Below are 14,758 nucleotides of genomic sequence, written 5' to 3'. Positions count from 1 at the left end.
TCCATGGCACTGAGTCCACTGGTTACCAGCGCGTCCATGGCACTGAGTCAACTGGTTACCAGCGCGTCCATGGCACTGAGTCCACTGGTTACCAGCGCGTCCATGGCACTGAGTCCACTGGTTACCAGCGCGTCCATGGCACTGAGTCAACTGGTTACCAGCGCCAACAGCCCAGCGAGCCATCGAAAATCAGACGACAACGAGGCAACTACGATATCATTTGTGGCGCCTCTGGGTGACATAGCACACTGACATATAGCGTTTAAAGTGAGCGTTTATTATTAAACAGTCAGCCGGGCATACTGTTTGCAAATGACGGAACCATGTCAAAATTGTACGGTGATGGACGTCGTAGCCCTCAATGCAAATATCAAAAACATCACATATGTGCGACTTGACGATCAGCCATGACATGATTTTTCAATGACAACTGCACAGCAAAAACATGTCCACTCCAGTAAGACATGGACGATAATTCTGGCATCCCTACCGGCACATTACACTGCTCCACCAGTATCCGTCACCTGAATACTGGGCACCGGGCGGCGCCACGTCAGCATATCACATTCTGAGCTCACCGCGTTACCGCGGCACGTCCGGTGCCGGTCATCGCGTCACCCCGGCGCCGGTCACCGGCCGCACCACTGTGCCGGTGCCGGTCACCGCGGCACCCCTGCGCCGGTGTCGGTCACCGCTCGAAGGTGAGCACCAGCTCCAGGTGGTCCGTGTGCGGGAACAGGTCGACGGGCGTGGCGCGCGCCAGCCGCAGCGGCCGGCCGGCGGCCGGCGGCCGGCACAGCGCCGCCAGGTTGGCCGCCGTCCGACGGTGGTCCGGCTGACAGGCGATGTAGACGAGCCGGCGCAGCCGCGGCGCCGCCACCAGCTGATCGATGACGCGCGGTGCTGCCGGAGCAGGGCGAGCAAGGCGTCACACACACTGAGCGACACCGTCCCCACCGGGTCCGGCTCCCCTCCAGCCTGCCCTGGTCTGTCTCCTCTCCTCCCCTCCTCCCCACTCAGCGACCCGTCCCCACCGGGTCCGGCTCCCCTCCAGCCTGCCCTGGTCTGTCTCCTCTCCTCCCCACTCAGCGACCCGTCCCCACCGGGTCCGGCTCCCCTCCAGCCTGCCCTGGTCTGTCTCCTCTCCTCCCCTCCACCCCACTCAGCGACCGTCCCGGCTGGGTTCAGTTCAGCTGCTCCGGCCTGTCCTGTCTGCCCCCCCCCCCGCGCCACTCACCGACGCCGTCCCGGCCGGGGTTCACCACGGCGACCAGGTCGGAGCTCAGCTCCAGGTCGGCCAGCACGTGCGGTAGCTCCTGCGCACACCCAGAGGAAGCGTCAGCCGCCATTGTGGGCAGCTGCAGCGGCCGGCAGCGGCGGCAGCAGCGCTGGCACGTCGAGCATAGAGGCATTCTCTGAATCTCAAATTCATGGGCGCTCCAAGCTAGATTATCACAGTAATCCATTTTTAGAAAAATGACAATCACAACTAAAAATCGAAATGATAATAACAAGGGTAAACACTAGCCAAGCACCTCCTTCACTAGCCAAACTTAAACACTTAAATTTAAACACACCTAAACACTTGCCACCACCCTTCCGTTTTCGCCTGGAAATGCGTAGTAATCCCGCGCCACCACCCGAGACAGCGATGGCCCGGTGAGTAATGCAGACACGCCGTACGATACAACGCGGTAGGCAGACTACACTGCCACCGTGCAAGATACCGTGCAGGAATGGCAAACAGCATCACGAAACGGTGCGTTATGCCACACTACGGTGCATTATGTACAGTACGGAGCGATTTAGTACGGTACGTTACAGATCGCTACATTAGGGTGCCACGGACCTGCTCTACCCGGCCGCTGATGAACTCCACGTTACAGATCGAAACATTGGGGTGCCACGGACCTGCTCTACCCTGCCGCTGATGAACTCCACGTTATGAATTCCGTTGATCCGGGCGTTCTCCTTCGCGTCGTGTACGGAGCTGGGCGTCGCCTCGATACCGATACACTGGCGGCAGCGGCGGGCCAGCAGCAGACTCACTGGGCCTGCAGGGAGGGGACACTGTCAGTGACACAGTGACAAACTCACCGGGCCTGCGGGGGAGGGGCACTGTCAGTGACATAGTGACAAACTCATCGGGCCTGCGGGGGAGGGGGAGGGGGGTGGCACTGTCAATGACACAGTGACATACTCATCGGACCTGCGGGGGTGGGGTGGGGGGAGGGGGTGGGGGTGGGGGGACACAGTGACAGACTCACCGGGAGCAGGCCCGGTGAGTGTCCCCCGCAGCTGCTGCGGGGGACATCGTCAGTGGCTCAGTGACATGCTGACTGGGGGATCACTCAATGACTCAGTGACATAATGACCGGGCCTGCGGGGGGGGGGGGGCAGACATTTACCAGTAACCCAGGGACTTGGGACTAACGGACCGAACCAGCTGACGTGAGATCGTCGGCAATGATAAGCTGTTGTCGAGCGACTTGGGTCCGTTCAACACTTCAAACAATTAACCATACGGACGTCATTGATCATAACCCCGCAAACTTTCTGGTAATGGCGCATCCAGAAAAGGTAGTCTTAGAAACTGCGAGAGCATAATCCCAAATATCTCCAAATTCCAACAAACAGCGCCCCCTCGGCAGAGAGCGCCGGTCCGGGCCGGTCGCCGGCGGCTCACCGGTGCCACAGCAGAGGTCCAGCAGCACAGAGGCGGGCGTCAGGCGCGCGCTCTCCTCCACCACCCGGTAGAGCTGCTCGGCGGCCGGCACGTTCACCTGCAGGAACGAGCCCGGAGACACGAGCAGCCGCACGTGGCCCAGCCGCTCCTCCAGCGCCGCCGCACCGAACAGACGCTGGTACGGCGCCTGGTCGGCCGAGCAGCGCGCGTGCCCGCTGGCCGCGCGGACAGCGTCAAACCGAGCGGCGCCGCTCAGGGGGCACACAGCGGGGGCGCCGCTCAGGGAGCACACGGCGGGGGGCGCCGCTCAGGGGAGTGGAACGGCAGAGACGACAGGATAATGGTGACGACTCGGGAGGTAAACATCGAGCTCAGATAGGTCAAACAAATGAAACACTTCTTAGCCAATATGCACCTTACACGTTGCATTTTGTAAACCAGTTAGGATGTAAGGCCTCTCTTAACCCGCGCCCTGCTGGAACGGGGGGGGGGGGGTGTTTGAACACCTCGACTATAAGGATCGACTGATAATGTTTGAACCTCCCCCCCATAGGTGGAACTTTGTGCCGAGCTGGAAGGGCCCGAGCTCTCCAAATTCGACGCCGGCTTGGCTTTGGAGCCGCAACAGACCGCGGAGGTCAAGGTCACCGCTAGGGCGGCGGCGGATTTGTTGCGGCCGAACCCTCCCAGCTCCGCATAAATTTTCACCCGGGCCTGTGGGCCTGTGGTTCACCCGGGCCTGTGGTTTTCGCGAATATCTAAAAAACGGCGGCCACACCTTATCATACATCAATTCTACACATGCTGTGAAAATTTCATACCAAGGTCTTTCAAGGTCAGGTCACCAGGTCACTTGAAAAGACCTCACCTCATTAAAAGTTTCAATGTCTGTCATGGCTACACCGAGTGACCGATCGCTTTGAAACTTTCAGCGATTGCTAAGAGCAATAGCATGTACAAAATGTATGTCTCAGAATTTTGATATCGATGACCTAAGGTCAGGTCAAACAATAAGTCAATGGGAGAAAACTGAAATGCGCCGCTTTTGGACGAAAGCCATTATAAACAGTAAACACTCCCAAACAATGAATTACAAGTATCTTAAGAACACTGAACATGAAAATGGTGTCCGTGACCCCTGTTTATGTCCCTGAGGTCATCTCAGGTCGCGAATGGTATCTAACAGTTTTTTCACAAATTCCTTTTGATAGATGCATGCTAGAGCGACGAAAACGCATTAGATTTGTTAGCTCGACGATACAGATCGACTGATATGCAACATGACCATTTTCGGTCAGGTTATGACCTTGTTATACCTATGAGCTATAACCATGCCGTCGCCGTCACCTCAGAGCGCGCGCGGCAGACTCACCACTCCTGGAAGAAGAGCGCGTCCAGCCGGCAGTGGGCGCCCGGGCCGGCGCGGAAAAACTCGGCCAGCCGGCGCCTCTCAGCCTCGATGGCGGCCGGCTCCAGCCGCTGCGGGTGCAGCGTGACGGCGGCCAGCAGGTGGCCGGCGCGGCTGCTGCGCACCAGCAGCGAGCGCCAGTGGCCGCCGTCGTCCAGCCGACTGCACGCAGCCAGCGGCGACTCGCGCACAAACTGCTGGAACGCCTGGCGCGCAGGAGCGTACCGTCAGACTGCCGAAACGCCTTCCAGCGGGCGTCAGCACAGCGTCACAAGGGGCGAACGATCGGGCCGAGACCGGACCGCCGGACCGCCGGCCGCCGTGACGGGCCGCGGTGTGCTGTGACGGACCGCTGTGACGGGCCGCTGTGTGCTGTGACAGGGCTGATGTGTACTGTGACCGGGCTGATCTGTGGTGTGACGGGCCGTTGTGAACGGGCCGCTGTGACGGGCCGCGGTGTGCTGTGACCGGGCCGCTGTGAGCGGGCCACGGTGTAGTGTGACGGGCCGCTGTGACCGGGCCGCTGTGTGCTGTGACCGGGCCGCTGTGACCGGGCCGCGGTGTGATGCGATAGGCTGCCGGCCGGCCCTCGCCTGCCAGGCCCGTGCTCCGTCCGGCCCTCGCCTACCAGAACCATGGGGCGTGCCGAGAGCGTGCCTCACCTACCAGGGCAGTGCGGGCGTGCTCTGGCCGGCAGTTTCGCAACCGGTCGCCGGGCAGACAGAGCGGGGGCCCGCGCGAAGGACTCGAGAAGATGAAGCCGACGGTGCGCGGATGGCCGTCAGCGCCCTCGCCGATCTTGTATTCTTCTTTGTTCCGGTACCCGTCTACCAGCGGCTGGTGGCGGGGGGGGGGGGGGGGGCGTTAGGGGGTTAGCTGGGGGTATCGGAGGAGGCTGGGAGATCGGCAGGGGGAACGTTAGAAGGGACTGGGATACCAGCGGGGGGGGGAGGGTCGCCGGAGGGCTAGAGTAGTTATCTGTGGGAGAGGGTTCATAGGCAAGGGTCCGAGCGAGAGAGAGAGAGAGAGAGAGAGAGAGAGAGAGGGAGAGGGAGAGGGAGAGGGAGAGGGAGAGGGAGAGGGAGAGGGAGAGGGAGAGGGAGAGGGGGAGAGGGAGAGAGGGAGAGAGAGAGAGAGAGAGAGAGAGAGAGGAGAGAGGGAGAGAGGGAGAGAGGGAGAGAGGGAGAGAGGGAGAGAGGGAGAGAGGGAGAGAGGGAGAGAGGGAGAGAGGGAGAGAGGGAGAGAGGAGAGAGAGAGAGAGAGAGAGAGAGAGAGAGAGAGAGAGAGAGAGAGAGAGAGAGAGAGAGAGAGAGAGAGAGAGAGAGAGAGAGAGAGAGAGAGAGAGAGAGAGAGAGAGAGAGAGAGAGAGAGAGAGCTATCATGATATTCGTGATCAGCACCCCGGAAAAGCCCATGGCAGCCACACTTTACGACGTTCTAACAGGTTCCAGGGGCGGTTCTCCCATATAGGCAAGGTAGGCAGTGCCTACGTCAATTGCCGTCTCCCCTGCGTCTAAATCATCACTATATCGTGGCTTATGTTTGCTTGATTGCTTTTGTTAAAAATCTTGTTTATCGTTTTTCAAAATGCGTTGAAACGAAAGAGAATTTCCTAAACTTTTCAAAAAACGTCACCCAAAGATCGTACTATAAGAACCTTGACGAAAACCTTTGCCTAAGTTGTGCCTACCTCGTCCTACTAGATTATCGACTATTGCCATGCTGAGGCTATTGAGCCTTTTGGTAGAAAAGGTCTAGATGGTCGGCACATCGACTAGGTGCTACCTTCTAACTCTCAAACCTAACTTTTTAAAATGTCCGTTTATCGTAAAATAAAGGACATTTTACTTTATCAATTATATCATAAGTTCAGCGTACGTAGCGTTGTTATGCTTGTTGCGTTATTCTATTGTTACTTAAAAATTATATTGAACGAACTAGACTCCTACTGAGAGACTAGTCTGCCTCTGGCGGCAGACGTGTAAGCTCTAGTTAAGTTGATGGTTTTTGTAGATGACGCTGCTGTCGCTGCTTGACGCATCCCGACTAAGCAATAAGGCTGTCTTCCCCCCTCTCCTTTACCTATTCCGCATTCAGATTTTCTGCCTTACCTACCAAGTGCCTACCTACTTTCAATAGGTCAGCGCCGCCCCTGACAGGTTCCGATTTTCCCGACTTTTGGGTCATTGACCTGGAAGGTCAACCGATGATCTAGGACCTTAAAATTGGGTATCATCGGCTTCCTCTCGTCACGGGCAGCACGCTCCTTTTTCCGCGAAGCTCTAGCTCGATCAGGGGCCAAAGGCGAGGGGGGGGGGGGGTCGTACCATTGTGCCGTCGAAGGACGCAAAATGGCCTGTGCCGGCGAGGTTAAAGGGACTATCCCACCTTTAACATGGGGTTTGAGTTGAGATAGCCAAGTTTGCGGCGAGGTTCAGAAACCACTATCTATCTAGGTTGCAACCCCCGCGGCCTCTTGGTGTTGAAGAAATTCGTTCCCTTCATTTGAAAATGGGCCTTGTACAAGGCCCTATCTTCAACATGGAGCGACCGTTAGTGTGACGTCACCTCGTTTAGTCATTCTGATTTAAATGGGTTTGTTCGTTGAAAAATCGCTTAAAACTTGGTCTGAACTTTGTTGTGGTGCCTACAGAGTAAAAAGAATCAGTTTTATGACAGTAATGTGGCCTGGGGAAGGAGGTAATTTTGGGCTGTGACGTCACATATTTGAAAGTTTGTGTTTGGAATATGGGAAGCCTAAGATGTTTAATGAAAAATAAATGCCAGAACCGTGTTCCTGGTCATCCAATCTATAAAGTCGGGCACAATTTAACTGGTTTTAACAACATTTTAGAAGGTGGGATAGTCCCTTTAAGGCCCCCAAAAAAGGTTTCGCGGGAAGGGCTGTCATGTCTACAGCTTTGAAGATACAGAAAAATGTTTTGAACATAAAAGGTGTAGAATTTACAAGGCTATATAACTGATATTTCAGATTTGTAAAATTTTTAGATTTTGACCCCAAAAAATATTTTTTTAATATCCTAGGGAGAAAAATTCCCTAGAAGTGTTTCGTTTCGAATTTCGAAAAAACGCAATAACTATTAATAGTCCCTACCGTCTTCTATCCACATACCTACTAAACTTGAGATCAATGCCTCTTTTTTTTGGCCAAGTAATAGCGAAAGCTGCTCAAAATTGATCACATCAAATTTTCAAACTCAATTTTTAGCAATTCTAGACCACCTAGCGCAAAACTAGGACCACCATTAGACTCGCCGTGACGAGCTGCATCGAATCGATACCCATTTCATGCAAAAATATCAGCTTTAAAATGTGACAAAATTTGACTTGGACCTTCCCAGTACCTAAACATGCCGACGTCGGCCCGACGTCGGGGTGACGTCGGCATCTCGGCATCGGCAAGCCGACGTCGGTCCAACCTCGGCACGACGTGGGCTGGATGTCGGGTACGCCCGCATGTACCGTCGTCCAGCCGAGGTCCAGCCGACGTCGGGCCGACGTCGGACCGAGATCAATTGCTGAGGTCCAGCCGACGTCGGGCCGACGTCGGACCGAGATCAATTGCTGAGGTCCAGCCGACGTCAGGCCGACGTCGGACCGACATCGGCCGCTGTTTTGACCGTTAAAATAATATAAAATGCATGTTTCATGTTTCATAAAGAGCTTCTGTGTTCAAAATATCCTCAGGAAAGTCAAATCTTCCTCCACGCCGCAACCCCCTGATCCGGACTGGACGAGAAACTATCGCATTTGGGATTGCCCGTAAGCCCAGCTCGCCAGTAGCCGGGTGCGGTGAGTGCTTGGGGGCTGCTCGGCCTATCCTTTGGTCAGGCTCAGCCCCGGCAACCCACCAGGGCCGGGCCCAGTTCATATAGAAAGGCCAGTCGGCAAGTGTCACTTTGCCAAACCAAAGTGCCACTTATCAAAGGGACACTTTTGGAAACGTTGGTGCAGGCGTGTAAGGGTGGCTAAATGAATCCATTTGTCGGGTCGCCCTTTCCAATAAGTGTCACGTAACAGCAATGGGACTCTAATGAACTGGACCCAGGGTGCTCACCAAGACCAATGTCTCCATCCTATCATCCGTCCGGCTCTGAAATAGTCCTGTCAGACCGAAAGGGTATAACCCAACAAAACAAACTCAAATTGCCATCTCGTTGCGTGGTGTAATGGTTAGCACACTAGTCTCGCGTTCAAATGGCAAGGGGTTCGAATACCGTCGCCGGCTGATGCTTTTGGCGCGTTGTTCCAGTAAACATGCCGACGTCGGCGACTGGGGGGGGGGGGAGGGGTTCGAATCCCGCCGCCGGTTGATCTTTTTGGCGCGTTGTCCCAGTAAACATGCCGACGTCGGCCCCATCGGTCCAACGACGAACGATCTCGTCAACCTCGGCAAACGACCTCGGCCCGGCGTCGGCTCGACGTCGGCTGGACTTCGGCTGGGCGTCGGTACATGCGGGCGTACCCGACGTCCAGCCGATGTCGGGCCGAGGTTGAACCGACTTTGGGCCCACGTGGGGCCGAGCCTCGGCCCGACGTCGGGCCGACGTCGGGCCGACGTCGGCATGTTTACTGGGTTGACCCGACTTTCACCAGAACATAAGTCATAACCTGAACTGGCCCCAAAGGTCGCCTGACCCACATAATCGCATTTGTCATGTAAAATGGACCATTAAACATGTATCACACGACACTTTCATATTGTGAACCTCAGTGACCTGACCTCTGTGACCTGACCTGGTATCAAAGACCTCAAATAGCAAAGTATGTGTTTGACGAACAATTGTCCATCGACGATTTTCAATAACACGCCTTTTACTCGATTTTACAACACATTTCTTCAAATACCTGTAAACGGTGAAATGCGACCTTTCGCCTGACCTGTGACGTCATCAGTTGGATCGAGGTCAATGAAATTGGTTCACAAGGTACAACCCCGGAGGGGCTATCGAACGCCGTTTGAATTTTGAAAATCGGCCGGTAGCTTTGAGATCTTAGGAGGGGGGAGGGCGAAACGCCCCCCCCCCCCCCTCCTACTGACCGAGGGTACTATGGTGTACAGTCGGCAGGGCAGCGCCGGTGGCTAGGGGAGCTGGTACTGACCGACGGTACTATGGTGTCCAGTATAGGTGGCAAAAGATGAAAATTTTGGGAACCAGACTCGAACCAGACCCGGCTGGACATTTCTGGAACCAGTCGGACCCGGTCTTAGTTGGAACCGGAACCAGTTGGACCCGTTCCCCAAAAGTCAATTAATACAAGCTACTTGAAGGAATCATTAGTTGCATCATGTAAAACAGCCCATTTCCCACTGGGAATACTCATGAGCTACTGCGTGCAAAGAAACATTCACTTCATTCACTTCATAGTGTGCAAAGAAACATTCACTTCATTCACTTCATATTTTGCAATAATGTGTAGTGTGCAAGATGCATAGTTTATGGTAGGACCCGGTTGGACCCGTCAGAAAATATCCAGGAACCGGTCTGGACTCATATGGGTCCAGACTGGTTCTTTGGACCGGGTCCTCGGGTCCACATTTTGCCACCTCTAGTGTCCAGTCGGCAGGTCAGCGCGCCGAGCGGCGCCGGTGGCTAGGGGAGCTGGTACTGACCGAGGGTACTATGGTGTCCAGTCGGCAGGGCAGCGCCGGTGGCTAGGGGAGCTGGTACTGACCGAGGGTACTATGGTGTCCAGTCGGCAGGGCAGCGCCGAGCGGCGCCGGTGGCTAGGGGAGCTGGTACTGACCGAGGGTACTATGGTGTCCAGTCGGCAGGGCAGCGCCGGTGGCTAGGGGAGCTGGTACTGACCGAGGGTACTATGGTGTCCAGTCGGCAGGGCAGCGCCGAGCGGCGCCGGCCGCCGGCCGCCGGCTCCGTGGCGGGCAGCCGGCCGGCCAGCTGGCGCAGCAGCGCCGTCACGCGCGCCTGCTTCACCTCCAGCTGGCGCGGGTAGGCCAGTCGCCACAGCGGCGTCACCGCGTCGGCGGCGCGCTCGTGCGCCTCCGCCGGCGAGACGCCCCAGAAGCGCGCGGCGCGCCCGGCGCCCTGCCGGTGCCCGGTCACCCGTCAGGGTACAGGTAAACACACAGCCCCACAGGGACAGGGCAAAGGTGAAATAAATCAGACATGGCACAAGACCAGCGCACAGAAATGACAGACAGGACGCAAAACCAGGGCAGCCGTAACACATACGTGTCAACGGAGTGATTGTACGGTCAAAGTACAGGTCGGGCCGACAGGTACACGTCGCGCCGACCGGTCATGGTACAGGTCGCGCCATTAGATCATGACAATGGCGGCGTCAAACCACAAAGCAGAACATGCCTAGACAACACTAGGTGTCACTCTAGCGGCTACATCAGTGTAATTATTCATCCCCGCAACACCTAACGTATTAAAGGGACCCTCCCACCTTCAAGAAAGTTAATGAATTGGCATGAAAGTGATGTCACTCGGTTCAGAAAGAGCAAAAACAAATATCTACCAAATTTCATCGAAAAATATTCACCGGTTTTCAAGATATTAGACTTTTACTTTTGTTTACTTTTTGGGATATCCGCTGTTCCTAGGGACTTTATTTGAAAGTGCGGCATTTGTTGCGCGCAAAGCAGCATATACCACCGCGTGCTACAAAACGTTTTAGTCAAACATTTAAAAATCGTTAGATATCTGCGCTGACGTCACACATTCAGAGGGGTATTCCTATGCATTAGCCCTCTGAATCAAAATGCTGCAATTTTGAAATTCAATATTTCCGATTTAAGGCATTTCTCGATGTTGTGAGTGCCGAAACCGGTAATTGTGAGGGTATTGTTATAGCAGGCGTCTCACATGCTGCCACCGGTTTGGGAAAAGTCGCTAGATTAGTCAGGTCTAGAGATATTTCTACCAAGTCGCTATATAGGGTAATCACATAGCGGTGATTTCAAAAACGGAGTCAGTTTTTTTCTGAGCTGGCGGGGGGGGGGGCGTTTGGAGGGATTGCCCCCCTTGCCGATAGCTCGGGAACGGCTGATCGGAGCCAGGCTTGCAAGGCGGCGTTGGAAAGCGGTCGAGTAGACAAGCCTAATTAGTAATGCAAACTATCATCGGGATACTGGGGGGGGGGGGGGCGTAGGGGGGATTGCCCCCCTTGCCGATAGCTCGGGAACGGCTGATCGGAGCCAGGCCTGCAAGGCGGCGTTGGAAAGCGTTCGAGTAGACAAGTCACTATCATCGGGATACTAGGGGAAGGGGGGTGCGTTTGGGGGGATTGCCCCCCTTGCCGATAGCTCGGGAACGGCTGATCTGAGCCAGGCTGGCAAGGCGGCGTTGGAAAGTGGTCGAGTAGACAAGCCTAATTAGTAATGCAAACTATCATCGGGATACTGGGGGGGGGCGTAGGGGGGGATTGCCCCCCCCCCCCCTTGCCGATAGCTCGGGAACGGCTGATCGGAGCCAGGCTTGCAAGGCGGCGTTGGAAAGCGGTCGAGTAGACAAGCCTAATTAGTAATGCAAACTATCATCGGGATATTGGGGGGGGGGGCGTAGGGGGGATTGCCCCCCTTGCCAATAGCTCGGGAACGGCTGATCGGAGCCAGGCTTGCAAGGCGGCGTTGGAAAGCGGTCGAGTAGACAAGCCTAATTAGTCATGCAAACTATCATCGGGTTACGGGGGGGGGGCGTAGGGGGGATTGCCCCCCTTGCCGATAGCTCGGGAACGGCCTGGCTCCGATCAGCCGTTCCCGAGCTATCGGCAAGGGGGGCAATCCCCCCTACGCCCCCCAGTATCCCGATGATAGTTTGCATTACTAATTAGGCTTGTCTACTCGACCACTTTCCAACGCCGCCTTGCCAGCCTGGCTCAGATCAGCCGTTCCCGAGCTATCGGCAAGGGGGGCAATCCCCCCAAACGCACCCCCCTTCCCCTAGTATCCCGATGATAGTGACTTGTCTACTCGAACGCTTTCCAACGCCGCCTTGCAGGCCTGGCTCCGATCAGCCGTTCCCGAGCTATCGGTCAGGGGGCAATCCCCCCAAACGCACCCCCTAGTATCCCGATGATAGTGACTTGTCTACTCGAACGCTTTCCAACGCCGCCTTGCAAGCCTGGCCCCGATCAGCCGTTCCCGAGCTATCGGCAAGGGGGGCAATCCCCCCCTACGCCCCCCCAGTATCCCGATGATAGTTTGCATTACTAATTAGGCTTGTCTACTCGACCGCTTTCCAACGCCGCCTTGCAAGCCTGGCTCAGATCAGCCGTTCCCGAGCTATCGACAAGGGGGGCAATCCCCCCTACGCCCCCCCCCAGTATCCCGATGATAGTTTGCATTACTAATTAGGCTTGTCTACTCGACCGCTTTCTAACGCCGCCTTGCAAGCCTGGCCCCGATCAGCCGTTCCCGAGCTATCGGCAAGGGGGGCAATCCCCCCCTACGCCCCCCCCCAGTATCCCGATGATAGTTTGCATTACTAATTAGGCTTGTCTACTCGACCGCTTTCCAACGCCACCTTGCAAGCCTGGCTCCGATCAGCCGTTCCCGAGCTATCGGCAAGGGGGCAATACCCCCAAACGCCCCCCCGCCAGCTCAGAAAAAACTGACTCCGTTTTTGAAATCGCCGCTATGTGATTACCCTATATAGCGACTTGGTAGAAATATCTCTAGACCTGACGAATCTAGCGACTTTTCCCAACCGGTGGCAGCATGTGAGACGCCTGCTATCATAATACCATTGTGAGCCAGGGACCCCATTTTGGCTATCTCAACTCAAATCTAATGTTAAGGTGGGAGGGTCCCTTTCACCCTGTGGAAATAGTGAGAGCCGTTATATCACTCAAAATCATTCACCAGTTTCGTTTATTAGGTATACCTAATCAGCATCTTTCGAAAGGCGTTCATCTTTCCTCTACAGCCTGTTTAAAAGCAGTAAAACGCACACAATACACAGGTAAGGGCATGCTGAAACAATGTAAAGACAAGATAAAACGTTTTGTCCCATACGGTACCCTGTTTATGTATGTGCAGTCTACACCAGTGTATTGTGTGTCTCATTGCTTTTAGACAGGCTGAAGACATCAGAAGGCAAACGCATTTCAAAAGCTACCAATAAAAATAAACGAACCTAAGTGTCAAATAACTATTTTGAATGTCATGCTGTCTCTGTCCCAGTTAATCAATACCATATAAAGAGCGGTTACTTGCGACACGACTTACGTCATCCTTCGGTGTTTCCTCAACAACATGGTTCTCTGCTCCCAAGGCATGGTCAGAAAGCACCTCCCGAAAAGGCTCCCAAAGAGTTCGACTCTTAATAATGTTGTCATTTGAGGCGGCTTGGTATCTGCGAAGAAAAGAAGCGTATGTAATTGTATGTCGTATATATTCCACCTTGACCTATCTATTTACCTTCACAGAAGATACGGACCGTCCCAGTGGGACCTGTGCCACTTTTGAGAGGCCTACATCTTCTCAACGACGGCTCGGCCGAGTGACCTACGGTTACGGGTGCAAAGGCAAGGGTAACCAAGTTGATCTGCTGAAGTAACACCTCTAACCCGCGCTCTGGTGAGGGTCTGCTCTCAGCCGACTTGGGACAGTTCGTTTAACCCGCGCCCCGTTGAGGTCTGGCAGGTTCCACGTCCTGTTGGGGGCTGGGGGGGGGGGGGCAAGGGGCCCCCCGTCGTATCTCCGGAACCAATAGCCGGATCGGAAAAATTCAAACGGCAATCGAAAGAGCTTATCGAGATGCACAAGATAGGATATTGATGACCTTGATATTTGACCTGTGACGTCACAGGGAGGTCAAATAAGGTCAAATCAGTCCAATTTACAATGACGAGAAGTCGGTCATAAAAATGAAATCTAAGTTTTCAAAATGAGTCTGAATATGATGTATACCTATGATAGATCTGGCATGTGGATAGTCAGTAGTCACCTGAGTGGATGATGACCTGTGACGTCAAAACAGGGGTCAGCCTCGACCAATCAGAAAACACTTTGGTGAATCGTAAGGAAAAGCATGTTAAATTGTGAATATTTGAATCTTTATGAAGACATGCCATATATATATATATGCATCCACAGAAACCTCCTTGACCATTTTCTTGGACCTGTGACGTCACAGGAAGGTCAAATAAGGTCAAATTGTACCGGTTTACAACGAAAAACATTTTTTTACGTAAAAGTGACTTAAGTCACGTAAAGGATCATATTCAGTCAGCAAAAGGTTGATAAGAATCATAAATATTACTGACTGATTTCAAGCACAAATACCGAAAATGTTGTGACGTCATAAAAAGAATCGCTACTTTTTCAGTCATTCAAATGGCTATATCTCAGGCAGTTTTAGATATTTTGTTATTTTTTGGCATGTGTAGGGCCAATCAAGGGTTCTCTAACATCTATTCCGGTTTTTGGAAAATTTCCCAAAATTTCAAAAATATCTCAAAAAATCTAAATTTTGAGTGAGAAAATCCCTAGATCTAGAGATTTTTATATTTTGGAAATTTCGTGATAGCTATTTTGTTCGCCATACTTTTTATACCTACGATCCAATTTTTGAGTCGCTAAGGTAAAATCCTGATTTTCTGCGATTTTTCTCCGTGAACAACTTTTTCGACGAAAAATCGCCGAACATGACCTCAGTTTGACCTCTATAGCT

At 54.0% G+C, this 14,758-nt stretch overlaps 1 protein-coding gene across 1 annotated transcript in view; it reads right to left on the bottom strand.

The window, feature by feature from the left end:
- Window positions 1-225: 225 nt before the first annotated feature.
- Window positions 226-14,758, bottom strand: part of LOC122392268 (tRNA (uracil(54)-C(5))-methyltransferase homolog) — a 51,811-nt gene continuing 37,278 nt past the window's right edge. Inside the window, exons 2-9 of the mRNA XM_043387355.1 lie at window positions 13,312-13,438; window positions 9,926-10,162; window positions 4,761-4,931; window positions 4,059-4,300; window positions 2,687-2,901; window positions 1,912-2,054; window positions 1,238-1,316; window positions 226-903 (exon numbers count right to left, since the gene is read on the bottom strand). Coding sequence (XP_043243290.1) covers window positions 689-903; window positions 1,238-1,316; window positions 1,912-2,054; window positions 2,687-2,901; window positions 4,059-4,300; window positions 4,761-4,931; window positions 9,926-10,162; window positions 13,312-13,438 — 1,429 coding nt within the window. The 3' untranslated portion in view covers window positions 226-688. The remainder of the gene's footprint in view (window positions 904-1,237; window positions 1,317-1,911; window positions 2,055-2,686; window positions 2,902-4,058; window positions 4,301-4,760; window positions 4,932-9,925; window positions 10,163-13,311; window positions 13,439-14,758) is intronic.

Source organism: Amphibalanus amphitrite, unplaced genomic scaffold (assembly GCF_019059575.1).
Source record: "Amphibalanus amphitrite isolate SeventyFive unplaced genomic scaffold, NRLGWU_Aamphi_draft 000000F_arrow, whole genome shotgun sequence".
NCBI lineage: Eukaryota > Metazoa > Arthropoda > Thecostraca > Balanomorpha > Balanidae > Amphibalanus > Amphibalanus amphitrite.
This window is presented reverse-complemented; position numbering and strand designations above follow the sequence as displayed.